The sequence below is a fragment of the Petromyzon marinus genome, chromosome 12 (assembly GCF_048934315.1).
Source record: "Petromyzon marinus isolate PM22_M1 ecotype Great Lakes invasive population chromosome 12, UKy_Petmar_22M1.pri1.0, whole genome shotgun sequence".
Classification (NCBI taxonomy): Eukaryota; Metazoa; Chordata; class Hyperoartia; order Petromyzontiformes; family Petromyzontidae; genus Petromyzon; species Petromyzon marinus.
The window spans coordinates 4,691,313-4,718,151 of NC_133678.1; the positions used below are offsets into that span (position 1 = coordinate 4,691,313).

At 48.4% G+C, this 26,839-nt stretch overlaps 2 protein-coding genes and 1 long non-coding RNA gene across 9 annotated transcripts in view; 2 read left to right on the top strand and 1 right to left on the bottom strand.

Moving 5' to 3' along the window:
- The window catches only part of LOC116941657 (uncharacterized), an 81,940-nt gene extending 73,161 nt beyond the window's left edge, over positions 1-8,779 (top strand). For all 4 annotated transcript variants that reach the window (XM_032952962.2, XM_032952963.2, XM_032952961.2 and 1 more), the window contains one exon: positions 4,614-8,779. In XM_032952962.2, the coding sequence (XP_032808853.2) occupies positions 4,614-4,787 (174 nt within the window). In that variant the 3' untranslated portion in view covers positions 4,788-8,779. The remainder of the gene's footprint in view (positions 1-4,613) is intronic.
- The window catches only part of LOC142924320 (uncharacterized), a 38,948-nt gene extending 13,900 nt beyond the window's left edge, over positions 1-25,048 (bottom strand). The window contains exon 1 of the long non-coding RNA XR_012941517.1: positions 24,959-25,048. This is a non-coding gene — a long non-coding RNA (uncharacterized LOC142924320). The remainder of the gene's footprint in view (positions 1-24,958) is intronic.
- The window catches only part of LOC116941655 (uncharacterized), a 76,659-nt gene continuing 63,080 nt past the window's right edge, over positions 13,261-26,839 (top strand). For 2 of the 4 annotated variants that reach the window (XM_032952954.2, XM_032952955.2), the window contains exon 1: positions 23,913-25,123. In XM_032952954.2, the coding sequence (XP_032808845.2) occupies positions 24,917-25,123 (207 nt within the window). In that variant the 5' untranslated portion in view covers positions 23,913-24,916. The other 2 variants (XM_032952958.2, XM_032952957.2) reach the window with 2 other exon arrangements.

Sequence of the window (26,839 nt, forward strand, 5' to 3'; positions counted from 1 at the left end):
AATACGGCTTACACATCACCTGCTTCAGCAAGTCTCTTATTTAACTTCACTGCAGTTTCAATATTTACTTAGTGGTCAATGATCAATCTTAAGCCGCCATTCATAAAGCATGTCGATACAGTATAGCCTTGAGCCCAGCTCCCCCGTGTCTATATATAGCCCCGTGTAAAAAAATATATAGGGTCCTTTGAATACAAAAAAATGTGCTCAGTGCCAGGTCTCTTGATTTATCTCTGCAGGCCAAATGGCCGACGGAGGAATGCTGCCGATAACTTTATGGGTCACTGCAGCATTTTCTTGCCTGTCGGCTGCCACATAAACAGGACCCAGAGGATGTATTTCCAACTGCTGCCTTACACGTGGGGGAGTGGGGAGACATTTGAAGAAGTATGGCAAAACAAACCCCACCCACGGCCGACTTGGCACGAGGGGGGGGGGGTCTTCATCCATCCAGCAGTGGATTGGCACATGTTTAGCAATTGCGAATGTTGGCTGTGCCCACTATTCCAGCAGTAACTGGTTTGCTCTTTTGTGGTTTGTAAAACGTTGCTGCTGCTGCTTAGAATGCCAACGTGGACTTGTGATAAGCAGATCGATAGAAGCTCGTGTTGGAATAATTTATTTTGCTTATAAAGGGTATAAATTGGTAAATACCGTCGCCTGTTGTTGTTGCAGCATCGGTGGGATTCTGTGTGGTTGTTACTGGCGAGCCAGCCTGTCTGTAACCGCGGGCGAGGACTTTTATTCTGGAGAGTTAGGAGAGGGAGGGGGTGGGTGCACGAATCCATGAACCCAGTCATGTGTGAGGCGTGTCAGCGTGTGAGCAGGGCACGGAAAAAAACACAGCACTCTTCATGAGAACAACGAAAAGCGTGCGTGCAGTGTAGCAGGGCTGCAGCGGCGGGCGCTTTGATTGTCGCTGCCACACCGACTTCGATTGCTGAGCAAACGACACCTTCACGAGCCCCTTTCACCGACCCGCGCTCTTGAGCAGCGTGGTGAAGCATGGTGAAACGACTCTATAAACTAATTCAATATTTTTAGTTTTATATATATTTTTTTATTTTACCAGGTGAGGCCCACTGAGCCGTACAGTTATTTTGCGGAAGCGACCTGGCCACAAATGATAAGCTCAACGAAGTGGCTTATCACTGTGGAAATGTATCGCAGCCGAATACTCTGAACGCGTGACGTTGATTCTAAATGTGGAGGGAAAAACTGGAGGACCCGGAGAAAAATCCACGCGACTGCAGGGAGAGAGACACGCAAACTCCAAATATACAAGCGTGAGCGTCGTGGTTGTCTACCAGGCGAGGTTGTTAACATCTCGCCACCGTGACGCAGGCCTTCATTATGTTGTGTCTTGTGATTTATTGAATAATATTAATATTATTGTTCTTCTTCTTTGGTTCTTAAATCGAAATTTAATATTATTGTTGTACAAGGAAGCATTGCTATCGATGAGTAAAATACACAAAGGAAGAAGTGACCTGGACATATTTGACGTGCTTCCAGCAGGTGACAGAATGCAGCAAACGTGCACGAATGCCGTGCTTGGGTGGGTTTAAAAATGGGAAAGACCAATTTTGGTCAAGAAAAACATTTGAAACTATGCCAAGCAGTTTTAGTGGCGTAAAAGTATGCTTCCCTTCTTTAAAAAAAAAGAAACATTCACAAGCTCTCACAGATTTTGTTGTTCCTTTCTCTCTGCTACGTATGTGCTCAAACCAAAATTTACCGCTGCTTGTAGTGTTCGATGCTGGCACATAGAAAGGCGCTTCTGTGCTTCTCCTAAAGCCGACATGCTCTCTGCCTTCCGTTAAGCCGCGCCAACCAGGGCGGTGAAGTATGGTCAATTAATCCCCGCACAACCCCGAACGGTGGATTGACAAAAGGGCTGCAGCATGTACGGTACTTAAACGGAGTAAATAACCGTGAAATAGCAAAGTACTGCATTGTAAAGACTTTAGCTCCACAACCTGTTGTACGTGGTGGTCGCACCTTCCAAGCAGTGCCGGATTAAGCTAATGCGGGCCTGTAGCATATGTTGTAAAGGGGCCCTAAATAAAAAAAACACAAATATTAAAACACATAAATGTTTAGCTTTCATGGTAAAGCAATTGTATTTTTTCATTTGCTATACAGCCAGATGATACGACAAATCGCTAACCTTAAACACCCAGTAGTTCGTAAAAGTTGAAGGCGGTATAGTACTATAGTAATAGAGCAAGTGCAGACTCACTGAACCGGAATTGATAGCTTGAAATCATTTAGTGCGGGGCCCGTAGCATATGTAGCTACTTTTGCTACTAGGATAATCCAGCACTGCATCCAAGCACTATCCAGTCTCAACGGCTGCTTGGCTTCTGAGAGCTGACAAGATTGGGCGACTTCTGGATGATTTGGCAATGGGCAAGCATTGTACAATGCTCCCATCAATGCTGCCGCCCTCAGACAGACGTGGGCCCCCTTGACCCATCTATATTCACTCACTGCATCGCAAGCATGAATTCGGACTTTCAGTAATCCATCCGTCCGATCTGCAGGTCAGCAAAAAAACATTAGCAGCAGCAGCAACGGCGGAAGTCGACGACAATAACAACAACAATCCAGAGGCCTTAAATCACAACCGGAAAAGAATTGGTTAAAGCTCTCCCCCTCCCACTCTCTTCCACTACAGCACTTTACTGAGCAGCAAGAAAACTTGCACACAGACGCACGTCGTGTTATCATGGAGCATTATGGGTAACCCGCCCATAAATAAACATACATTCGTTCTGCGTCTCCAAGTACAAATAAAATAAAATGTGTTTTAGTCAAAGGGGCCGTCCATAAATGAGGTCACGTACCTGGGGGGGGAGGGGGGGTCAGACATTTGTGACGATGTGTGACGAGGGGAGGGGGGTGTGAGAAATGTGACGTCACATCAAAATTCGCAACTTTTAATAAATATAGACAACACGTTCTACTTAATTAAATAGACTTTTTAATAAATGTTTTCTCCTACAACATCAGAGTGCGGCGCCACATTAAATACGCACTACAATGACAATAGTTTAAAGCGATTTGAAGCATCTTTTATATATATTTTTTTGGGCGGGGGGGGGGGCAGAGCTTTGTGACGTCACATTTGAGGGGGGGGGTCTGACTTTTTGTGTGACGAGGGGGGGGTCAAAAAACGTCCAAAATCGCGTGACGTCACTTATGTAAGACCCCAAAGGCCTATTGGTTCATATTGCTTTGGAAAGGCGATCGGCCGATGAATGAACACCCGAGCCCTTGAGTGCTTTGACACTGCAGGGGACACGGCGCAACAGGTGATAAGCCACTAAATCCAGACACTTGTTGGTATGAGCAAGAGGCTTGGTGATGTAAGTCACCGAGTCATGGTGTTATGTTGTTGTGCTGTAAACACACACACACATAGGCCATGCTGCTTGTGTGTGTGTAACGTTTGGGAAGCGGTAGTTTACAGCGGTTAGCACACCGCGCTACGAACCCGGCGACCGGAGTTCGATTCTCGCTCAATGTGCCAACACCAGTGACAATTATCTGAACCGGTCCTGGGCTTCCCCTAGGTCGACTGAGCCTCAAATTTAGTACTTTATGTGGTGTGTAAACATCGCCACTAGGGGAGACAAAGGTGGCCGGGCGTGGTGCTGGCCACCCACCCCCTCGTGTGCCGTGCCGACCTTCATAGGTGCTCGCTAACAGCAATCTTTGTCTTTGTAGCACGTTTCACTTTGCATGGTGTTTATATTTGTGTTGTGTTTTTCAGAAAGCCTTAAATTAATTTCGTGTGAATTTGTGCATGGGTTGCAATGCCGGTACAGGGAGATTATCTGTGAATGAAACACAGATTTATCACCATCATCAGGGCCGCCTATAGGGGGCGCCAGAGCCCGGAGAAAACGCCACTGTATGGGCCCCCCAAAGCACGGGGACCAGGGCAGTCGCGCCAATTCGCCGTAACCTGGGGACGGTTCTGGTCATCGTTGTCAGCCATGCTCAATCCACTGCTCGCTCAATCTCTCGCATTCCTGCGACATGGAATGACATCTAGTGCCCGCACGTGAGTTGACTTAACCCCTCCATCTGCTACGGTGGATGTGCTCTCGGCCGAGGTCTCTCTTCGGCGAGTCGCCGATTAACCGGAGATGGAGCGATGAAATCAGCTCGTGTGCAAGGCGCTGGGTGGATGGTTACATCACAGGATCATGATATTGCCTTGTTCCAGCAGCAGATCGCTTATCATGACCAACTGATGACGATGTTGATAATGACAAACGAATGTCACGATGAATCAGACACTGAATTCACGATGAAGGTTTTTTGACTTAGATCGCGTAACAGAGTCAATTAGTGCCAATTAGTTACTACTTCAGCACACTGGTCTGTTGGAGAGTAAACCCGCAACATTTACAATTCGAGTACTGTGACGTTTCGCCGGTGATTACAACCAGCTTCATCAGGCGATCAACCAGAATTAAAATTGACGTGATCTAACGCCCCCCCCACCCACCCAAAAAAAAAAACCTTCATTATGGATAACATTGGTCGCGAAGGCCTACGCGTTAAACAAATGCTGAGTTGCCCAATTGTTGCTTTCGCAGACGCACGTCACGTATGCCGAGGTGAGGCTGCAGCCGGCGAAGAGCGAGGATCAGCAGCGGAGGAGCAACTCGGAGGTTCATTACGCCACCATCGTCGGCACCGTCAGCGGCGGCGGTGACAGCGAGTGCTTTTACGCCACCGTGCAGGAGGCCATGCCTGCCTCGAGGAAATGAGTGTCACAGCAACCCCTCCACCCCCCACCCCTGACTGCCGATTGTAATATTTTTTTTATATATAAATTTTCGTAAACAAGCCACGTGCCGCTTATGACCCCACACTTAATAATCAAACACGGTCTTAACTCGCCAGGCAATGTAATCGACCTGCCCACCCCGTTTCGCACGAGGCTATAATTTTTTTTAACGATATATATAGAAAACAAATCTATAATCCGGCATGCTTGACACAAGCACGCGCTCCCTGTCACAATAGACGATCGATAAGCACGGACAATTACGTACGTCCGAAATCATCACCACGACGCAGCAAAGCGTTGATGAATTCAGTTGTGCCTCCCAGGTCAGGTCGCGATTGGCCGAGGAGACAAGGTGACACGTCGTGCAGCGGCTGTGACTCGCGTGCGTACAATCAACGGTATAAGCACTTAGTCTTTTCACATTGGGCTCATCGTCAAGCGAACTAAACTTTCAGGGATTCTTTGTTGTTGTTGTTTTCTATTCCAAGACGACTTTATTTATGAGACATCGGCACGGGCGATGACAAACAACTGCATGGCCGCAATGAGTTTGGCGCACGGGAGGCATTCGACATAACACGTGGCGAGTCTGTATATTTTTACGATGTATGTTTCGTCCAGACATCTCCCCCTAGTCCGCTCCACCAGTTTCCACGAACGAGAAGTATTATTTTTTTGTTTATACCATATGTAGTTTTTACGTGAACAATGTCAATAATTGTGAACGATTCGAACCTTTATCGAGTCAATTGGATGATAATTGGCCCTGGAGCTGCTAATTCAGTCTATCATTTACGATAACCTCGGTGCAAAATTGTCGCTGCATCTCAATATCATACAATGGATCGGCATGCACGCAGTTTCATGTCCCCCCCCCACCGCACCTCCAATTTGTACGGCGCGAAAGAGGTTCAACATACGTACACACGTACACGCACCTTGCCGAGCAATGTGTGCCAGAGCTGGTGAATCTTATCGGACTTTCCGATCAACTGATATATGCAGATCTGGGTCAGTTTGGGGCCAAATAAACTGCAAAACTGCATGCATAAGGCATTGTAATTCGAATCTCATTATTCACAGCATGCGTGTAGCGGTTTTTCAATTCATCAAGTAAAATCTATTCATATTCTCACGGTACACGCATCGAATCGTAACATCCCGCAAGTCGGCGAATGATTTCTGCATTATATGCGAATAATACGCTCGCATTGTTCCATGTAAATGCCACAGCGACAAACAGAAAACTGGAGCAACAAGACGACAACGATCGAAAAACGATACAAAAGTGAAGACGCAACACAACAACTGTTGCATCAAATCGAGAGCCAAAATCGTGACAATCCATAGAATTGCTGTGGTTGGTAAATCTTTGCATGCCCACTGCCAATGTTTGGATATCACTCATCAAGGATGTTAGCCGTGGCTGATAATGGAGCTCAGTTCACAGAGTTCACAGGGAACTCTGCCAACCACTGCACCACTGCAAAGACAAAGATCCCCCGTATAGCCTGTAATAGACTGTCTTTGCAAGTGCTGTTAGCGAGTAGCACCTATGAAGGCTGGCACAGCACACGTGGAGAGGGGGGGGGGGGGTCAGCTTTACTCCCGGCAGCCTTTGTCTCCCCAAGTGGCGACATTTACACATCACAATACCAGGTACTCACTTTTGAGGCCGAGTCGAGCTAGGGGATGCCCAGGACCGATTCAGATGATCGCCACTGCTGTTGGCCGTGAGCGGGAATCGAACTCGGTTGGCCGGGTTCGTTCATGCAGCGTGCTAAGCGTTGCACCAGCGTACCCCAACCAATTGCTCCGCCACGCATACAAGATGCATGATGAGTACATGATACTGAGGATACGAACCCTCGGAGCTCAGAGTAACAATCGCCTGGTCCACATCAAAGGCACCGACTGCCATCGTTGTGTAAAAGCTCATTGAACCGTCGAGTGTATCTCGGTATTGTTATTTGCGTGCTTGTGTGTGTGTCTGTGTGTGGGAACCTCGTGCTGGAAAGCTACGTTAAATGCTCAATACAATTTGTACAATGCGTCGACTCGTGGATGGGAAAATGTATTCTTGAGCTCGCGAACACGTGACTCGGATTGCGCGGTGTTCTTCACGAATGTTCAGAGGCGGGATGGGGAGGGTTGGAGAGGGCACTTCCACCGATGGGACATTGTTAGCGTGTGGCGGCAGCCGACACACGCGTGGAGCCATTGGCGAGTTTGACAGCAGCACGACGATGATGATGATGATGGGCGCTGTTTGTCACGGGTTGTGTATTACTCTTTGGTTCTTTCGGTAAAGCCACGTAGAAAATTTTAAAATCAAATAAGAATAGAATACGACGTTTTTCGGTTGCAACACAAGCAGCCATCATCAGGTAAGATCGAATGATAAAACACAGACACGGAAACAACATAGGGAGACACACATGCAGAGACACATCGAGCGAGTCTACGTGACTTTAATGAAAGAACCAAAGAGTAATTCCTGCAGGCACGAAAACTTCGAATCTAGTGATGTGTATTGTCCGCGGCGAGCATGTAAGCGGTCGCACTAAAGGCCACCAGGATCCGCCAGTGGACCGCGGGCCTTGCAATGAACAAGACTGGAATGACGTGCGTAAGGGAACGATGCTTTTCAACGTCTGTGTTGTCCGTAATGAGGCCATGTCACACCTGCGGCCACTGGAAGCGCTGCCATTCAACGCAATGTGTTTTTTTTTAAACAAAGAATCGATCATTGAATTGAATCGCAGCCTTTAAGCGCGATAATCAAATCACAATGGTAGTCAATTATTACCCTCCTACTTTATGAAGAGTTGTCAGCCCTGAACTTGGTGTTAGAGTTACTTTTATTTTACTTGGTTGAAAGAGCGTGGGGGCTCAATATCGTTTTTTATATATACCGCGCGTTGTTTTGGGATGTCAGACGTTTCGCTGACAGCTCGTTCAGGAACCGAGCCGGGACAGCTCACGTTGGAGGTGCAGCAATCCAGCAGGCGCAGCGAAACGTCGAACGTCCGGCGGAACGCGTAAAAAGAACTCGCGCGCGCGTCCGTACAACTCGCACAACGATATCGGGAGAGCTTTTAAAATGCGTAGCGTTTGAACAAAGGCACGTGTTTTCGGGTCGAGAGTGGAAGGAGAGAACGCAGCGATTCCTGAAGAGATAACACCCGCAATTACGACGGCACCCTCCGGATCAAATGTCTTTCCTGCCTAATACAAACAAACAATAAGGTGATCCTGTCGTTGGTTTCTTCATAGAGTGGGAGGGTTGGGGGGTCCACTCTGCCCCCCTAAGTAATCAGACCAGGTGTGTAGAGCCGTCACACGGGCATTCCCGTTTCGGATAGCGTACCGTCTGGATGGTTCGGTATAGTACGTTCTCCAGATTAGAGGCCTCCGGAAAGTGAAGCTCAAGAAGAGACTGAACGTAGCTTCATTTGCAAGAGTGACTTGGGGGTGGGGTGGGTGACGATGGGTATATGTGTAATCCCAATCGAGTAATTCTCGAATTTGGCAAAAATTTCGACCGTGGAAGACGATCTCCCGGTGTCAATACGCCTACAGTTATACAAATATGGACACACACTCTGAATCAGATTATAAGACGCACCACCCCATGATCATTTAATATGCAGGGGGATTAAGTGCATCTCATAATGTACGGTGGTAATGTGAAGCATGGGGTGACATCATCACCCGTCATCGCTCGCTCATGTTGAACGTCTATGCCATGACGTATTTTATTTTAAATTTCTGTGTGTACGCTTTGGTGTCATTTGTTACGCTTGCTATTTTTTAAGTATATTTTTTATTTCAATACGTTTATTGTAATGTTTATTTGTCGATGTTCTAGGTACGTCATCATTTATTATTACATGGTTTATAGAGTTGTGTTGTGCCAGAATGTATTTTCAGTTAGAATATTTTAAATATAAAGTTTTAATTTGTGTATTTCTTTGTTAAGTGTAATGTTTTCACATATGTATGCACACACACAACGTACATACACTTTTAATATATAAGCAAAACTCCATTCTGTCTCCCACTTTCAACAACACCTTGCAGATCAATGTTATCAGCAGCATTAGATTCACCAAGAAAATGTTGTAATCGGTTTCAACCTTCTGGGTCTCATCGTCAGAATCACTTAAACAAATGCTGCTGGGTTTGCAGATGTTATGAGTCAGAGCACTCCGTTTAAACTATGGGCCCCCTGTTCAACGCAATAAAGAAATACTGTATTGTGCACGATATGCTATATAAGCAGAGCATTATACACAGCTCACCAACATACTAACTATTTTTGGAATTTCACCAGGTAAGGCCCACTGAGCTGTATGAGCTATTTTTTTCGGAAGCAACCTGGCCACAAATGATAGCTCAACGAAGTAGCCTATCAATGTGGACATTTATAGCAGACAAATACTCTACACGCGTGTCGATTCTAATTATGGAGGGAAAAACAGCACCCGGAGAAAAATCCACGCGACCACGGGAAGAAATATGCTAACTCCAAATATACACGCGCCAGGGTTGGGATCGAACCCACGTCCTCCTGTAAACCAGTTATTTGGGTATCAACATTCACCCGGTAACATCAGAGCCTCCCCCGAGGATTTGAATGTCAGTGGAATTTAATTAGTAGCTTGGTTACATTACAATCATAATGACTATTGGAAAAACTGCGCGGTCATGCCGAAGACCCCTAATTATAACTCGACTTTACACATTGTGATATTTCAATGAAACCCACGTAGTGTCTATGTTATGCATGATAAGCGATATCATCGTAAACACTGCCGCAGGATAATTTGGAGACTAAACATTAAATAAAGTAACAATAAATTAATTGCACATCATAACAACCTTGGTTTTTTTTTCAGATTTAACACGCGCCAAGGGAATGTTTTGTTATTTTAATGCTGCTGTGGTGTTATTGCGAGCACACTGGCCTTACAATCCAGACGGAGGTGCTGGTGGTGCGTTTGTTTGTTTTTGAGCTGCCCGCCTCTGTCCACCACCAGTGTAAATGGGTACAACCATTAAACCGACATGCAAAGCACTATTGTAATGATGGGGAAATAGCCATACAGTACATATATTATTTTTTATTATTGCATATATATTTTATCCAGAAGTATAAAATGCACTATCTTTGACGTTACGATAGAACGATATTTTACAAAACACACCACGAAAGCTCATCTCATTCGGATGTTGCTGGGGTTGTTAGTGGTTCACACAGTGGCCTCAATGCTGATCTCCCAGTGGGTGATTCGATCTCCAGGCCCAGCAGTTGAAACAAACGAGCGCGCTTATTAAAAAGAACACACACATCTTCCCACACCCCTCCACCCAGCAGTACACGGTACAGTATACAGCACTGTCGATCGGCAGGAGGGGTTAAAGTGTGGGTAACTCGTGGCGTGAGCAATCAATTGCAGGGCTGCGCCTTTACCGTTTAAACAATGCACGTTGGGTGGGGCGGGTCCCATTCCGGGCCAAGGTTAACATTACTGGCGATTGATATCTGAACCGGTCCTGGTCAACACTAACCCGTACCGACCAGCGTGGTGAAGTATAGTCAAAAGCCGCACCCCATAACCAACACAGCGCGGGGTAGCTTTCATCCAGCAGTGAATTGAAATTCCATTAAAAATTCGCAAAATAACTCTTAGATACACGAGACGATGAGAGCTTAAACATTAAATTTAGATTTAAAGCTTTCGTAACTGCAGTAATTCATATTCTTAGCTCTTTCGGTAAAGTCACGTTGTTTCCCTTCAACGTAACTTTACTGAAAGAGTTAAGAATATGCTTAAACATTACATTACTTTTAAAGAAAACATAAATTACGCATCGTAACAATATGGATTTCTTTTCTTTCGTACTCAAGAAGAGCCCTTGCATGTTGTTGCCAGCCATTACTTTCGAATGTATAAACATCTCTGAATGAATCGGCACCTGAAAACAAATTAGCCTCCACTCAAGGAACGCTATAAGAACAACAACAACATTGATTGCGAAATGCTCCAATAACAAAAGGGTCTCGGTGCCGCCCACCGTGGTAACCGCAGGGGTTAAGTCGGTAGGGCACCCGCAGCTTGAACTCTGCGTGCCCCAGCAAGGCAATAAGAATGGGAATTAGTGACCTCGAACTGCTCCCAGTGGGAATGCTGCCGTGGTGCAATGGTTATAGCACTTCTAGATTTGAAGCTTTCGTGACTGCAAGGATCCATACTCAATGGTTCTATTCGGTAAAGTCACGTAGGTAAAAATAAAATAAAAAATCACGACGTTTCGGCCACAACACAAGTGGCCTTCATCAGGTGAAGGGACTGGACTGTCCAGAGGACAGCGTTGGAGTGAAGACAGCAAGCCCAGGTCGCGTCCTTTAAGCTGTTTCCTCCCACACAGCTTAAAGGACGCGACCTGGGCTTGCTGTTTTCACTCCAACGCTGTCCTCTGGACAGTCCAGTCCCTTCACCTGATGAAGGCCACTTGCGTTGTGGCCGAAACGTCGTGATTTTTTGTTATTTTATTTTTACCTACGTGACTTTACCGAATAGAACCAAAGGGTTATAGCACTACTGAACGATTAATCGATTTCAAATCGAAATCGCATTTTTTTAAAACAATGCGATGATTAGCGAATCGCAAAGCCTGCGATTTTTTGCGAATTTGAAAAGTCCTATTACTTTCTTATTGGAATTGTTTGATTTTTGTATTATTATAACTTTATTTATTTAACTTAACAATTGTTTTATGTTTAATTGTTCTATTTCAATTACAACATTTTAATAAATACATGTTGGAAACAATTCATATCTTTTAAGTTCTCATCCTTGCATTAGAATATATAGAGCAGTTCACATTTTGATGGAATCACGTGGTAATGCTCCATCACGTGTTTTACATCTATTACGCAGTGAATATTCAACTGAAGCTTGCCTTAAACAATTTTAATCGCAAACCAAATCGCAATCGCAATCTGTCAGAAAAATCGCAATTAGATATTTTCCACAAATTGTTCAGCCCTATTCATGATGCCCCCCCACCCAGCAGAATAAATAGGCACATGACAATTGATGGGCGTGCTGCGGTGGCGAGATGTTAACTACCTCGCCTGGCATACAGGAGGTCGTGGGTTCGTAACCGACCCTGACGAAGCCTGCTGTATACTTGGAGTTTGCGTGTCCCTCTCTCCCCGTGGTCGCGTGGATTTTTCTTCGAATCAACCGATTTTCCCCTCCACATTTAGAATCAACGTGCATTTTAGAGTATTTGGCTGCTATGCATTTCCACACGATACGCCACTTGATAATAGGGTTTTCCCCTTTCTGGCAATAAAAACAGGTGTTAAGATGTTAAAACACCAAACTGAAACCTTTTCAAGGAATCATGTCTGCTTTAACCACATATACACGTGGTGAAAATGCAAACAAAAAACATGCTCTGACAGTATGTACATTGTCTTTGAAACTGATTGGTCCACACTAGAGGCAGCTTTCTTTAGAGCCAATCAGCTTGCCCATACTGTCAGAGCATGTGGTTTTTTTAAAGACAAAGGATCCCCCCCGTAATAGCTAGTTCACAGACTTTTGGGGCAAAGTGCTGTCAGCGAACAGCAGCTATTAAGAACGCCGACAACGGCGCATGCGAGGGTGGTACGGGCAGCACCACCCTCAGCCGCATCAGTGCCGGATTAAGCTCGTGCTGGGCCTGTAGCATACGTTATGAAGGGGCCGCCCTGAATTTAACAAAATATATATATTAAAACACAACTTTTTAATTTGCATAGCGAAGTAATTATATTGTTTCATTTGCGACACAGCCAGATAATGCGACAAATCGCTAACTTTAAACACCCAGTCGTTCGTAAAAGTTGAAGGCAGTATAGTACTATAGTAATGGAGCAAGTGCAGAATCACTGAACCGGAATTGATAGCTTGAAAAAAACATTTAGCGCGGGGCCCTAGAAAGTGCGGGGCCCGTAGCTACTACATGTGTAGCTACTTTTGCTACTTGGGTCATCCGGCACTGGGCCGCATTTGTCTCCTCAGTACAGTGCCGACGTTTTTTTTTGCAAACCGCACGAGGTACTCGTGCCGTGCGGGTTATGTTCCTGGACCACAGTCATCCACGCTTGGCCAGTGCGTGTTGGTGAACGCGGCACGCACAGACGAAGGAAAACACGCACGTGTGGGACAACAGTCGGCTGTTTTTCTTCTTCTTCTGCGCTGCCCTGCCCTCTGCTGCCCACCAAGGAGCGCCGCAGCCTATAACACCTGGGTTTTCTTAAACACTTTTTTTGTTTAACACCTTTTTTTGTTTGTTTAACACGTAGGCTCTCGACCAATATCGTCCATAAGAGGGTTTTTTTTTTTGGGGGGGGGGGGGTGTTAGATCGCGTAAATATATAAATGTGTCGTTAAAACCCGCCACCACCCGACACAGCCAACTAGTAAGGGTTGTCACGAAAACAGAACGTGGCCAATTCGTCACTAGTACAGCACTAACCGGTGTGTTGCAGAGCCAAGCCACAACATTTACAATCCGAGTACGACGTTTCGCCAGTAATTGCAACTAGCTTCATCAGGCCACAGCCAGATTTGTGGAGAAATCCACCTGTTTCATTCCTTACGTAGAGGCGTAGATGTGGTGACCACACTTCTGCGCTCTTGCGCAAAGTTAATTTATGTACATCACGGTTGCCCATCCAAGCACTCTCTAGTGCTGAGGCTTGCTTTAAGCCTCCCAAGATAGGGCGGATGATTCGGTCACCTGATTTGAATGAACAAATTGATGCCGTCATTCGCCGCACGTGTTTTGACGATTTGTTAAACAGGTAGTGCGCGACGCGGATTGGGGAGGAGAGCTGCGATTTGAATGCACGAGGAGATCGTGCAGCGCACGTGTTGACACAGAGGGCGCTCGTTTGGCATTAATCAGCGCTCTCGAGTTCACGTGTTTGGAGCAATCATCAGGCGCGAGCAGCGCGTGACTGCGTACCCCATATGCATTTGAACCGATAAGTCCCCGTCTCGTCGGCACGGCGACGGAGGACGGGATAGCGTGACCCTCATCCACCCCATCCCAAGGTGAGAGTTTGGGGGCTGGATCTACTCATCTGTGCGGAGTTTGGAGGGGACCGGTCTCCCCATCTGTGCGGAGTTTGGAGGCTGGGGTCTGTGGGTTGCTGTTGGTGTCATATGTCCTGAGCGTGTCGGTATTTAATAAACAATATTTGAACCGTAAAGCGTACACAAGGGTGATAATTAATCAAACTGGCGAAATAGCCACCAAATCCAGTGCCGGATTAAGCTAGTGCGAGACCTGTAGCATATGATGTTATAAAGGGGCCCTAAATAAAATAAAAAAAAACATCAATATTAAAACACATAAATGTTTAACTTGCATAGTAAATTGTATTTTATCATTTGCTATACAGCCAGATAATACGACAAATCGATAACCTTAAACACCCAGTCGTTCATAAAAGTTGTATAGTACTATAGTAATAGAGCAAGTGCAGAATCACTGAACCGGAATTGATAGCTTGAAATCATTTAGCGCGGGGCCCTTGAAAGTGCGGGGCCCGTAGCTACTACACATGTAGCTACTACACATGTAGCTACTACACATGTAGCTACTACACATGTAGCTACTACACATGTAGCTACTACACATGTAGCTACTACACATGTAGCTACTACACATGTAGCTACTACACATGTAGCTACTACACATGTAGCTACTACACATGCAGCTACTACACATGCAGCTACTACACATGCAGCTACTTTTGCTCCTAGGATAATCCGGCACTGACCAATCTATAACAAAAACTCAAGGCATTCGTCAATGACACTACTTTAAAAGGAACAAATAAATGCATTTAATATACAGATACATACATCTTAATATAGAAATATGCGTGTGTACGTGTATATATAACACAGACATGCGGCAGCTGTAAAACAATTTACCTGCGCGTCATGCCATCTAAGCAGCTTCATTTTATCCCACACGACCACGTCAAAGGTTGCCCTTTAAACAGACTGTTGGGGTAAGTGCTGTTCGCGAGCACCTACGAAGGCCTTGCACGGTACGACACACGAGGGGGGATGGGTTGGCCAAAACCACGCCCAGCCGCCTTTGTCTCCCCAGTGGCGATGTTTACGCACAGCACCGCGGTACTCATTTGGTGCCGAATCGAAACTACGGGAGACCCGGGGACAGGTTCAGACAATCGTCACTGGTGTTGGCCCGCGCGCGCGCGCGCACACGTACGCAACAAAAACACCCCATCCGTTTGCTACTCGCTGACATTCTAATGACTCATGCCAGAGCGCACGTCAGCCACGTGCCAAACGCGTGTGCACACGTGCGCCCACGCACACAACCCTCTTGCCGCGCGTCGCGTCACACTTCTGGGGTTGGGGTGTGCGCTCTTGTCACAGCAGAGGAGGCGGGCGAGGGGGGGTGTGTAAAGTTTCATGTTGATGTGCTGGCGATGTGATCATGCTGCGTGGTGCGAAGTGCGTGCGCGCGTGTGTCTATGGGCAGGTAGCGGGTTAGTGCTACGCTGCGCTACGAACCTTTGGCGACCCCTGTTCGATTTCCGCTCACGGCCAACACCAGTGACGATTATATGAACCGGTTCTGGGCCTCCGCTAGGTCGACTCAGCCTCAAATGAATACCTGGTGTGTAAATATCACCACTGGGGAGACAAAGGCGGCCGGGTGTGGTGTTGGCCACCCACCCCCTCGTGTGCCGTGCCGGCCTTCATAGGTGCTCGCTAACAGCACTTGCCCCTACAGTCTGTTAAGGCTATACGGGGGATCTTTGTCTATGGAGAGCAGTGTCGCAGCGGTTAGTGGTGCACTGCGCTATGAACCCGGCGAACCGGGTTGGATTCCCGCTCACGGTCGACACCAATGACGATGATCTGAACCGGTCCTGGGCCTCCCCAAGGTCGACTCAGCCTCGAATTAGTACCTGGTGCGGTGCGTAAAAACATCGCCACTCGGGAGACAAAGGCGGCTGCCCAACCACCCCCTTACGGTCTTCATAGGTGCTCACTCAGCACTTGCCCCAACAGTCTGTGTAGGCTGTACGGGGGTGGGGCGGGGAATCTTTGTCCGTGGGCTCGTACGCGTATCGTTGAAACACTTTCACTGGAGCCAAAGAGGGAATTCGAAATAAAAAAATAAGTTCACTTTCGAGTTGATGGCTTCTAACGCGTGGTGGCCCGCGTTGCTGATTTTGTGCGCAAAGAATGGTGATGTCACCTTGGCATGCAAGGCATGCTGCGATTCCTGTTGCGTTTGCAGTTGAATACCTATTCTTCTTTGCAGATACAGTACTCTTGTATTAGAATTACCGGACGTGTGCATTGCACTGAATCTGGCCGTCTTAGATCAAATCTAGGCCACGGCTAACATCAATTGGGCGAGTTTTACATGAACCGGTTCCTGCACTCCACTCGCTCTTCACAGACCCACACTCACAAGAGTGGGGAAGTATGGTCACGGGGGGCATTCACAGAGGGAGGGCTGTAATTGACGTGAATTAAACGATGAGTTTTTGGAGACTGTTCAACTGAGTTAATTCCGCAATGTGTACATGGGAAATGATCACTTGATGGATTGGCTATTCGCGTGCAGCGTGATCATGTGCCTGCAAATGCGTTGTTGTCACTGTAGCAATGTGATCATAGCTGCACGCTATTTGTTATTATATGGCGTCCGATGATTTGTCCAAATCATTATAACAGTGGCAATTGTGTGCGCGACAAAGCCTCGCCGAGTCTCGAGACTACTGCATCGATGAGCGTCGTTTGGCTTGGCGTCGGAGGAAAAACCTGGAGAAAAACCCCACCAAGGCACACGAGGGTTGCGTATAACGACGCACACCACCGTACGGGTGGACTCGATGTTAATAAATCGCTGTTTTTGGCATCACCTGGCCAACTCGCAGCTGCACACCAAACAACGTCTGGCGTGCAAAGCTCCTGTGGGAATCACTTCTGGCGAAATGTTAACTCCCTCGCCTGGTATACAAGGAGGTCGTGGTGTTCGATCACGACCCTGACGCCTGCTGTCTAGATTTGGAGTTTGCACGTGGATTTTTCTCCAGGTTCTCGTGGTTTTTTTTTGTTCCTGCCACATTTAGAATCATCATGCGTTTAGAGTGATTGGTTGTTATGAAAGTTTCACGTTGATATGCCACTACGGTGAGCTAACATTTGTGGCCAGTTCGCTTATGAAAAAGAGCTGTATGTACAGAGGGGAAAAAAGTATTTGATCCCCTGCTGGTTTTGTACGTTTACCCACTGACAAAGAAATGATCAGTCTATAATTTTAATGGTAGGTTTATTTGAACAGTGAGAGACAGAATAACAACAAAAAAATCCAGAAAAACGCATGTCAAAAATGTTATAAATTTATTTACATTTTAATGAGGGAAATAAGTATTTGACCCCTCTGCAAAACATGACTTAGTACTTGGTGGCAAAACCCTTGTTGGCAATCACAGAGGTCAGACGTTTCTTGAAGTTGGCCACCATGTTTGCACACATTTCAGGAGGGATTTTGTCCCACTCCTCTTTGCAGATCTTCTCCAAGTCATTAAGGTTTCGAGGCTGACGTTTGGAAACTCGAACCTTCAGCTTCCTCCACAGATTTTCCATGGGATTAACGTCTGGAGACTGGCTAGGCCACTCCAGGACCTTAATGTGCTTCTTCTTGAGCCACTCCTTTGTTGCCTTGGCCGTGTGTTTTGGGTCATTGTCATGCTGGAATACCCATCCACGACCCATTTTCAATGCCCTGGGTGAGGGAAGGAGGTTCTCACCCAAGATTTGACGGTACATGGCCCCGTCCATCGTCCCTTTGATGCGGTGAAGTTGTCCTGTCCTCTTAGCAGAAAAACACCCCCAAAGCACAATGTTTCCACCTCCATGTTTGACGGTGGGGATGGTGTTCTTGGGGTCATAGGCAGCATTCCTCCTCCTCCAAACACGGCGAGTTGAGTTGATGCCAAAGAGCTCCATTTTGGTCTCATCTGACCACAACACTTTCACCCAGTTGTCCTCTGAATCATTCAGATGATCAAAGTGCAAACTTCAGACTGGCATGTGTATGTGCTTTCTTGAGCAGGGGGACCTTGCGGGTGCTGCAGGATTTCAGTCCTTCACGGCATAGTGTGTTACCAATTGTTTTCTTGGTGACTATGGTCCCAGCTGCCTTGAGATCATTGACAAGATCCTCCCGTGTAGTTCTGGGCTGATTTCTCACCGTTCTCATGATCATTGCCCCAGGCCGAGGGAGATTGACAGTTCTTTTGTGTTTCTTACATTTGCGAATAATCGCACCAACTGTTGTCACCTTCTCACCAAGCTGCTTGGCAATGGTCTTGTAGCCCATTCCAGCCTTGTGTAGGTCTACAATCTTGTCCCTGACATCCTTGGAGAGCTCTTTGGTCTTGGCCATGGTGGAGAGTTTGGAATCCGATTGATTGATTGCTTCTGTGGACAGGTGTCTTTTATACAGGTAACAAGCTCAGATTAAGGGGCACTCCCTTAAAGAGTGCTCCTAATCTCAGCTCGTTACCTGTATAATAGACACCTGGGAGCCAGAAATCTTTCTGATTGAGAGGGGGTCAAATACTTATTTATCTCATTAAAATGCAAATCAATTCATAACATTTATGACATGCGTTTTTTCTGGATTTGTGTTGTTATTGTCTCTCACTGTTCAAATAAACCTACCATTAAAATTATAGACTGATCATTTCTTTGTCAGTGGGCAAACGTACAAAATCAGCAGGTGATCAAATATTTTTTTCCCTCACTGTATATAGCTGAGTGGGCCTTACCTGGTAAAATTCTTGTTTTATAAATAGTCTAATCCCCTGGTCTCTTCACAGCTCCACGCCGACAACGTCTGGCATGCAACCTCTCTCGTGGTCATCCAACTACGAACTCTGCTCAACAACTCCTCCTGATCTAGGGTCTCCCGCTGTGTTGTTACGCGTCGGGGCTGAGTACAGCGGCTGCCGTCAAGTGGGGCCTGGGGTGTTACGGTGCAAACCGGTGTGCTGTTTATTTGTGCACGGCGGGAAAGGGCCGGCGAGGATTTTGGCGGTGGGGGTTCATGCGTTTTGCACAAGGCGTGTTGGGGGCCGTCCATAAATGACGTCACGCGATTTTGGACGATTTTTGACTCCCCCCCCCCCCTCGTCACACGGCGTCACAAAAATTCAGACCCCCCCCTTAAAATATGACGTCACAAAGCTCTGCCCCCCCTCCCCCCAAACCATATTTCCATTTTGAAAATAGTTTAAAGCTTCAAATCGCTTTAAACTATTGTCATTGTAGTGCGTATTTAATGTGGCGCTGCACTCTGATGTTGTAGGAGAAAACATTTATTTAAAAAGTAGATTTAATTAAGTAGAACGTGTTGTCTATATTTATTTAAAGTTGTGAATTTTTGATGTGACGTCACATTTCTCAACACCCCCCCCCCCCGACTCGTCACACATCGTCACAAATGTCTGACCCCCCCCCCAGGTGCGTGACGTCATTTATGGACGGCCCTTTGTACATTGTGGGGAGCTGCTAACAACTGCGTGCTCTGAACCACCCAAGTTAGTTTACTAGCCGGCTCACGGCCAACGTCAGTGACGAATATTTGAACCGGTACCCTGCACCTCCAGATTATTTTAGATGAAATTTGGCTGATGTACATTTTTTTCTACGTGATAAGCCACTTCGCTGAGCTGTCATTTGTGGCCAGGTCGCTTTCTGAATAAGAAGCTAATAGCTAAGTGGGCCTTTACCTGATAAAATAAAGCAAAAGTTGTTTTAGTGATTTTCTTACATTTCCTATACTATTGTCTTTTTGTATTGTTTGTTGCTGTACCCTTCTGACCAGAATTTGTGATCATCGGATTCCGTCAGTATAAATACATATTCTGATTCTGACTCGGTCTCAAATGAGTACTCTCCCTGGCACGGTGTGTAAACATCGCCGCTGGGGAGACAAAGGCGGCCGACCGTGATGCTGGTCACCGACCCACTTGCCCCAATAGTATGTTAAGGCTATACGGAGGGGGGGGTCTTTTGTAAATTAATATGAACCTGGTGGGTGGTAGACGCACGCTATTCTTGCACTCGTGTGCTGTACTGTCCTGGTCTGTATTATATTAACTTGGCTGATCAGTGGATGCACGCTGTTGCACTTGCATAAGAATTTGAAGGCAAAGGCAGGCTGGGTGAGTGGTTGTGATAGGGATTGGCGGGGGGTTTAGTGGTAGGGAGTGGGAGTGTTGGTTTGTGGTTGGATAGCGCGCGGTGGTGGCGGCTGGATGCACGCTGTTGCAATTATGTGTTATGGTGGTAAAGTGATTGTGGCCCGGCCTATGCGTGTGTGTACATAGTGTCAGGGGTAAGGCTGTGTGTAGTGGCAGGGGTAAGGCTGTGTGTGTGTGTAGTAGCAGGAGTAAGGTTGTGTGTGTGTATAGTGGCAGGAGTAAGGCTGTGTGTGTAGTGGTAGGGGTAAGGTTGTGTGTGTGTGTAGTGGCAGGAGTAAGGCTGTGTGTGTAGTGACAGGAGTAAGGCTGTGTGTGTAGTGTCAGGGGTAAGGCTGTGTGTGTAGTGGCAGGAGTAAGGCTGTGTGTGTGTAGTGTCAGGGGTAAGGCTGTGTGTGTGTAGTGGCAGGGGTAGGGCTGTGTGTGTAGTAGTGGCAGGAGTAAGGCTGTGTGTGTGTAGTGACAGGAGTAAGGCTGTGTGTGTGTGTAGTGACAGGAGTAAGGCTGTGTGTGTGTGTGTAGTGGCAGGGGTAAGGCTGTGTGTGTGTGGTAGCAGGAGTAAGGCTGTGTGTGTGTAGTGTCAGGGTTAAGGCTGTGTGTGTAGTGTCTGGGGTAAGGCTGTGTGTGTGTAGTGACAGGAGTAAGGCTGTGTGTGTGTAGTGACAGGAGTAAGGCTGTGTGTGTGTAGTGGCAGGAGTAAGGCTGTGTGTGTGTAGTGGCAGGGGTAAGGCTGTGTGTGTAGTAGTAGGGTTAAGGCTGTGTGTGTGTGTAGTGGTAGGGTTAAGGCTGTGTGTGTGTAGTGTCAGGAGTAAGGCTGTGTGTGTGTAGTGGCAGGGGTAAGGCTGTGTGTGTGCAGTGACAGGAGTAAGGCTGTGTGTGTGTGTGTAGTGACAGGGGTAAGGCTGTGTGTGTAGTGGCAGGGGTAAGGCTGTGTGTGTGTGTGCAGTGTCAGGAGTAAGGCTGTGTGTGTGTGTAGTGGCAGGAGTAAGGCTGTGTGTGTGTGTAGTGGCAGGGGTAAGGCTGTGTGTGTGTAGTGGCAGGAGTAAGGCTGTGTGTGTGTAGTGACAGGATTAAGGCTGTGTGTGTGTAGTGGCAGGAGTAAGGCTGTGTGTGTGTGTAGTGTCCGGGGTAAGGCTGTGTGTGTAGTGGTAGGGGTAAGGCTGTGTGTGTGTGTGTGTGTAGTGACAGGAGTAAGGCTGTGTGTGTGTGTGTAGTGTCCGGGGTAAGGCTGTGTGTGTAGTGGTAGTGGTAAGGCTGTGTGTGTGTAGTGACAGGAGTAAGGCTGTGTGTGTGTAGTGACAGGAGTAAGGCTGTGTGTGTGTAGTGACAGGAGTAAGGCTGTGTGTGTAGTGACAGGAGTAAGGCTGTGTGTGTGTAGTAGCAGGGGTAAGGCTGTGTGTGTAGTGGCAGGAGTTAGGCTGTGTGTGTGTGTAGTGTCAGGGGTAAGGCTGTGTGTGTGGTGGCAGGAGTAAGGATGTGTGTGTGTAGTGACAGGACAGGAGTAAGACTGTGTGTGTGTGTAGTGGCAGGAGTAAGGCTGTGTGTGTGTAGTGACAGGAGTAAGGCTGTGTGTGTGTAGTGACAGGAGTAAGGCTGTGTGTGTGTAGTGACAGGGGTAAGGCTGTGTGTGTGTGTAGTGGCAGGGGTAAAGCTGTGTGTGTGTAGTGGCAGGGGTAAGGCTGTGTGTGTGTGTAGTGACAGGGGTAAGGCTGTGTGTGTAGTGACAGGAGTAAGGCTGTGTGTGTAGTGATAGGAGTAAGGCTGTGTGTGTAGTGGCAGGAGTAAGGCTGTGTGTGTGTAGTGACAGGAGTAAGGCTGTGTGTGTAGTGACAGGAGTAAGGCTGTGTGTGTAGTGACAGGAGTAAGGCTGTGTGTGTGTAGTGACAGGAGTAAGGCTGTGTGTGTGTAGTGACAGGAGTAAGGCTGTGTGTGTGTAGTGGCAGGAGTAAGGCTGTGTGTGTGTAGTGGCAGGAGTAAGGCTGTGTGTGTAGGGGCAGGAGTAAGGCTGTGTGTGTAGTAGCAGGAGTTAGGATGTGTGTGTGTGTAGGGGCAGGAGTAAGGCTGTGTGTGTAGTAGCAGGAGTAAGGCTGTGTGTGTGTGTGGTGGCAGAAGTAAGGCTGTGTGTGTGTAGTGGTAAGGCTGTGTGTGTGTGTAGTGACAGGAGTAAGGCTGTGTGTGTAGGGGCAGGAGTAAGGCTGTGTGTGTGTGTGGTGGCAGAAGTAAGGCTGTGTGTGTGTAGTGGTAAGGCTGTGTGTGTGTGTAGTGACAGGAGTAAGGCTGTGTGTGTAGTGACAGGAGTAAGGCTGTGTGTGTGTAGTGGCAGGAGTAAGGCTGTGTGTGTGTGTAGGGGCAGGAGTAAGGCTGTGTGTGTAGTGACAGGAGTAAGGCTGTGTGTGTGTGTGTAGTGGCAGGAGTAAGGCTGTGTGTGTGTGTAGTGGCAGGAGTAAGGCTGTGTGTGTGTAGGGGCAGGAGTAAGGCTGTGTGTGTGTGTATGACAGGAGTAAGGCTGTGTGTGTGTAGTGGCAGGAGTAAGGCTGTGTGTGTGTGTAGTGACAGGAGTAAGGCTGTGTGTGTGTAGTGACAGGAGTAAGTCTGTGTGTGTGTAGTGGTAAGGATGTGTGTGTGTAGTGACAGGACAGGAGTAAGGCTGTGTGTAGGGGCAGGAGTAAGGCTGTGTGTGTGTGTAGGGGCAGGAGTAAGGCTGTGTGTGTGTAGTAGCAGGAGTAAGGCTGTGTGTATAGTAGCAGGAGTAAGGCTGTGTGTGTGTGTAGTGACAGGAGTAAGGCTGTGTGTGTGTGTGTGGTGACAGGAGTAAGGCTGTGTGTGTGTAGTAGCAGGAGTAAGGCTGTGTGTATAGTAGCAGGAGTAAGGCTGTGTGTGTGTGTAGTGACAGGAGTAAGGCTGTGTGTGTGTGTGTGGTGACAGGAGTAAGGCTGTGTGTGTGTAGTAGCAGGAGTAAGGCTGTGTGTATAGTAGCAGGAGTAAGGCTGTGTGTATAGTAGCAGGAGTAAGGCTGTGTGTGTGTAGTGACAGGAGTAAGGCTGTGTGTGTGTGTAGTAGCAGAAGTAAGGCTGTGTGTGTGTAGTGACAGGAGTAAGGCTGTGTGTGTGTGTAGTGACAGTAGTAAGGCTGTGTGTGTGTAGTAGCAGAAGTAAGGCTGTGTGTGGGTGCTGCTCGATGTGTTTGGCGGCGGTGGTGGTGGGGGGGAGGCTGCGGGTGTCAGGGCGTGAAGCGGCGATTGGCTCGCGTGACAACAACTCGCGGGGCCAATCGCGAGGCGCGTTCGGGACACTACGCCCTCTTCTCCACACACGCCGGGCCTTTAATACAACAACACCAAAACCTCCCCACCCACCCACCACCGCCGCCGCCGCCACAACTACCGGCGAGCTCGAGGCGGGATCCAATGGGAAGCCCCCTTGCTGCTGCCCTCACCGGCACATTGCCAGGGCGAATGGGGAGAGGCGTTCTTTGACAAAACAACAAAAAAAAGGTGGTGGTGGTGGGGGGAGAAGAGGGCGAGTGCCGAACGCCACCCCCGCGAGTCTGTTTACATCGCGGGCAAAACGCCGGCTCGCGCGCGGGGGGGGGGGGAGTGTGGCGCAAAGCGCGGTGTGGATCGACGGAAGCGATAAAGTGGAACTGGACTACTTCCCAATAGCGGCGTCTTCGACTTCTTACCACCAGCCAAACGTCGCGTCCCCCTCCTCCTCATCCTCCACCACCTCCTCATTCCACACCTTTCTCGTTGTCGCATGAACGGTACGTAAACTGGCTCGGGGGAGACGCGGCGGCGGCATTGCCGCCGCATCGTGCGGTTTAAAACGAGGAATGTGTTTGGGGGAGGGAGAGAGAGAGATGTTAGCGGTGGGGCGTGTGGGCGAGTGAGGCCGCGCGGCGCCGGTTTTTTGCGGATCCGCGGATTCCGCGCCGGGTTTCGCGATCCGCATTTTCGGTGAAGGAGTGGTGGATGATGATGGTGGTGGTGGTGAGTGGGGGGGGAGTCGCTTCGGGTTCGTGATGAAAACAACGCGCGCCGCCCGGCTTTGCAGTTTTAGCGGCAGCGATAACAAACAGCCCCCCTCACTAACACTTTAAACAGCGATACTTGCGGCGGTGGCGGCGACGCGAGAGAGAGAGAGAGAGAAAAGTACTTGTCCGTGCGTTTCGATACCTCATCTAATACGGATACTTTTGAGGGGGTGGTGGTGGTGGTTTGGGGGGCGGCGGCGTTCGTTCGTTCATCGTAGAGAACCGGGGTGGTTGTGTTTTTTAAAGCAATCTTGCGGCGCAAGCGACGACTTTAGTTGTGTTCGTGTGTATGTGTGTGTGTGTACACCGGTGCACGCCGCGTGTGTGTGTGTCGGTGCGTACGGGTCCGCGTGGAGGCCGGGTTAGTAGTCTTCGTTTTTAGCGGGAGGAGGAGGAGGTGGTGGTGGTGGAGGGGTGGGTGGGGAGGAGCCCCCCCCCACACCTCACTCAGTATAAAATATATTAGTTTGTTTTTTTGCTCTCGGACAACGCACGTGTTTTCTTTTTAAATACCAGCAAAAAGGCACGAGATCAACAACAACAACCTATAATAACAACTACAAGTAAGCTAAATAGATATCAAATTCCTCGCCAGCAATCAAAATTTGTTTTAAATTATAGTTCGCCCGGGGTGGGGGGGCGTAGGGATTCTTCCCGTTGCTGATACCACCACTACCACCACCACTACCACCACAACCACCACAATCACAACCACTACCATCACCATAACCACCACCACAATGAGCTCGGCACGACACGGCAGGGCCCCGACTCCGTCTCACCCGGGCGCAGTCGGCATCGCCGGGGCCGGCGGTGGCCGTCCTCCCTCTTGCCCCGTCGGGGTCAAGGTCGAGGTCACGTCACGAGGAGTCGACGATCCGGGCTCGGAGCCGGGCGGTGGTGACGGCTGCCGCAACGGAGATTCCGGCTTCCCGGGTCGTCGCAAGGTAGGGGGGGGGGGACGACCCTGGGGTGGGTTGCAGTGGGGTGGTGGTGGCTCCTTGGTTGCATTGAATTCTGACCGAGGCTTCACATGTCCACAGAGTGCTGTAGTACAACCAAGCCACTCCACCAGCACCTCTTCAGCCCCCCCCCCCCAACACCTCTCTCCGTGTAACGAGAAGCTTATGTGGAGTTGAGCTTGGCTAGTGCGAGGATTGGGCGAACACCGGTGCAGTGATCGCACGCCGCTGCTGATGTTGTTGTTTATAGGTCGCTTCCGTGGCTTGGATAGTGAGCGAGGGTGTTACGGCAAACATCATCCCCCGTTGTGTTGTGCCCCCTACGCAGTTACAGTAACTCCTCCTTGCAGCAGGCTTTTCCCGCCTTTACCGACCGGCACTGACCAGCGTGGTGAAGTATGGTCAAACGAGCGCCGCCGTGGTTGGGGAGGCCTGTAACGTGTTGACGTGTCCATAAACGCGCGTGCTGCGTTGACGGGATAGCTAAGTGATGATTACGCGTTTATACACAGTACTTACAGTATGCATATTGCATGCATCTTCGTGCGAGTGCAGTAGTTTGTTTTGAAATGTGCGTGTGTGCAATTGTATGTTAATGCAGGTTGGTTTAATTGTTCCGTGGGGGAGGAGGCTGGGGGGGTAATAGCGAAGTGATTTGACGTGCACGCATCGGCAGCACAACGCGCGTCGCGATGCGTTCTGCAATGTACGTGTCGACACTTCACGTGGCCTCGAAGTGCACCTAGCCTGGCACGAGCGCCGTGGTCGCGTCACCGCTGCTCGGTAGCGAATGGCGAGTTTGTTGTCCGTACTGAATGTTAGACTAGCATTGCAATACGAGAGAGTGGACAATGATGGGCCGTTCATCCTCGGCCATGATCAATCCACCGTTGGATGAATCCCTTTCGAGAGCAGTCGCTACAATGATGCCACCACATTGCACCCAGCAACCCCCAACCTGCACCCGAGCAGATTCCATCGGCCACGTTAGTAACCTCCTTCCCTTGGCTGCCGCCTCTCCCCCCCCCCCCGTCATTATCCTTCGCCACCGGCCATCGACCATCAAGGCCCTTTCCGGCCATGACGTGCCCGGTTCCCAATATTCGCTTCCTTTTCACCGGTAAGATTGACGCTTCTGAACCGAGTTATGTTTCTTCTCGTCCTTGTGTTCCTCGTTCTCCGTCTCGGTTTGTAATTCCGTTGGGTGTTTGTTGTTTTGTAGTTGGTTCGAGTAGTGCCGCATTTGCAAACCATAACAAACCAAAGCGCAACCCTGCCCCCCCCCCCCTCACAACTACTTTCTGTAGGATGGGGAAGGGGGAGGACGCATGCAAAACTGGGTTAGGAGATTAGCCAGGACTGTGTTGTTGGAAGTGTGGGGTGTTGGTTGTTGATGTAGTTATTCTCGAGGTTCCGAAGCTCATTCCATTAAGCAGTTATTTATTTCCAAACTCTTGTTTGCCAAGCGGCCAGCCTCCTAGACCTTTGCCTGTGTTGTTAGCATTTATGCGCGTGTGTGTCATAGCACACACACGTGCCACCTGCGTTGTTACAACACGTAGGCCGTTATGAGCTTTTATTTTTTGTGACCCTTAAGTGCTTTCTATCGGTGTGTGGCGACACACTCCACGGGAGGCAAAATGCTTGCTTGACTGATGACGAAGATCGTGTAATTTGTACTTGGCACGAGAGTTAAGTTGT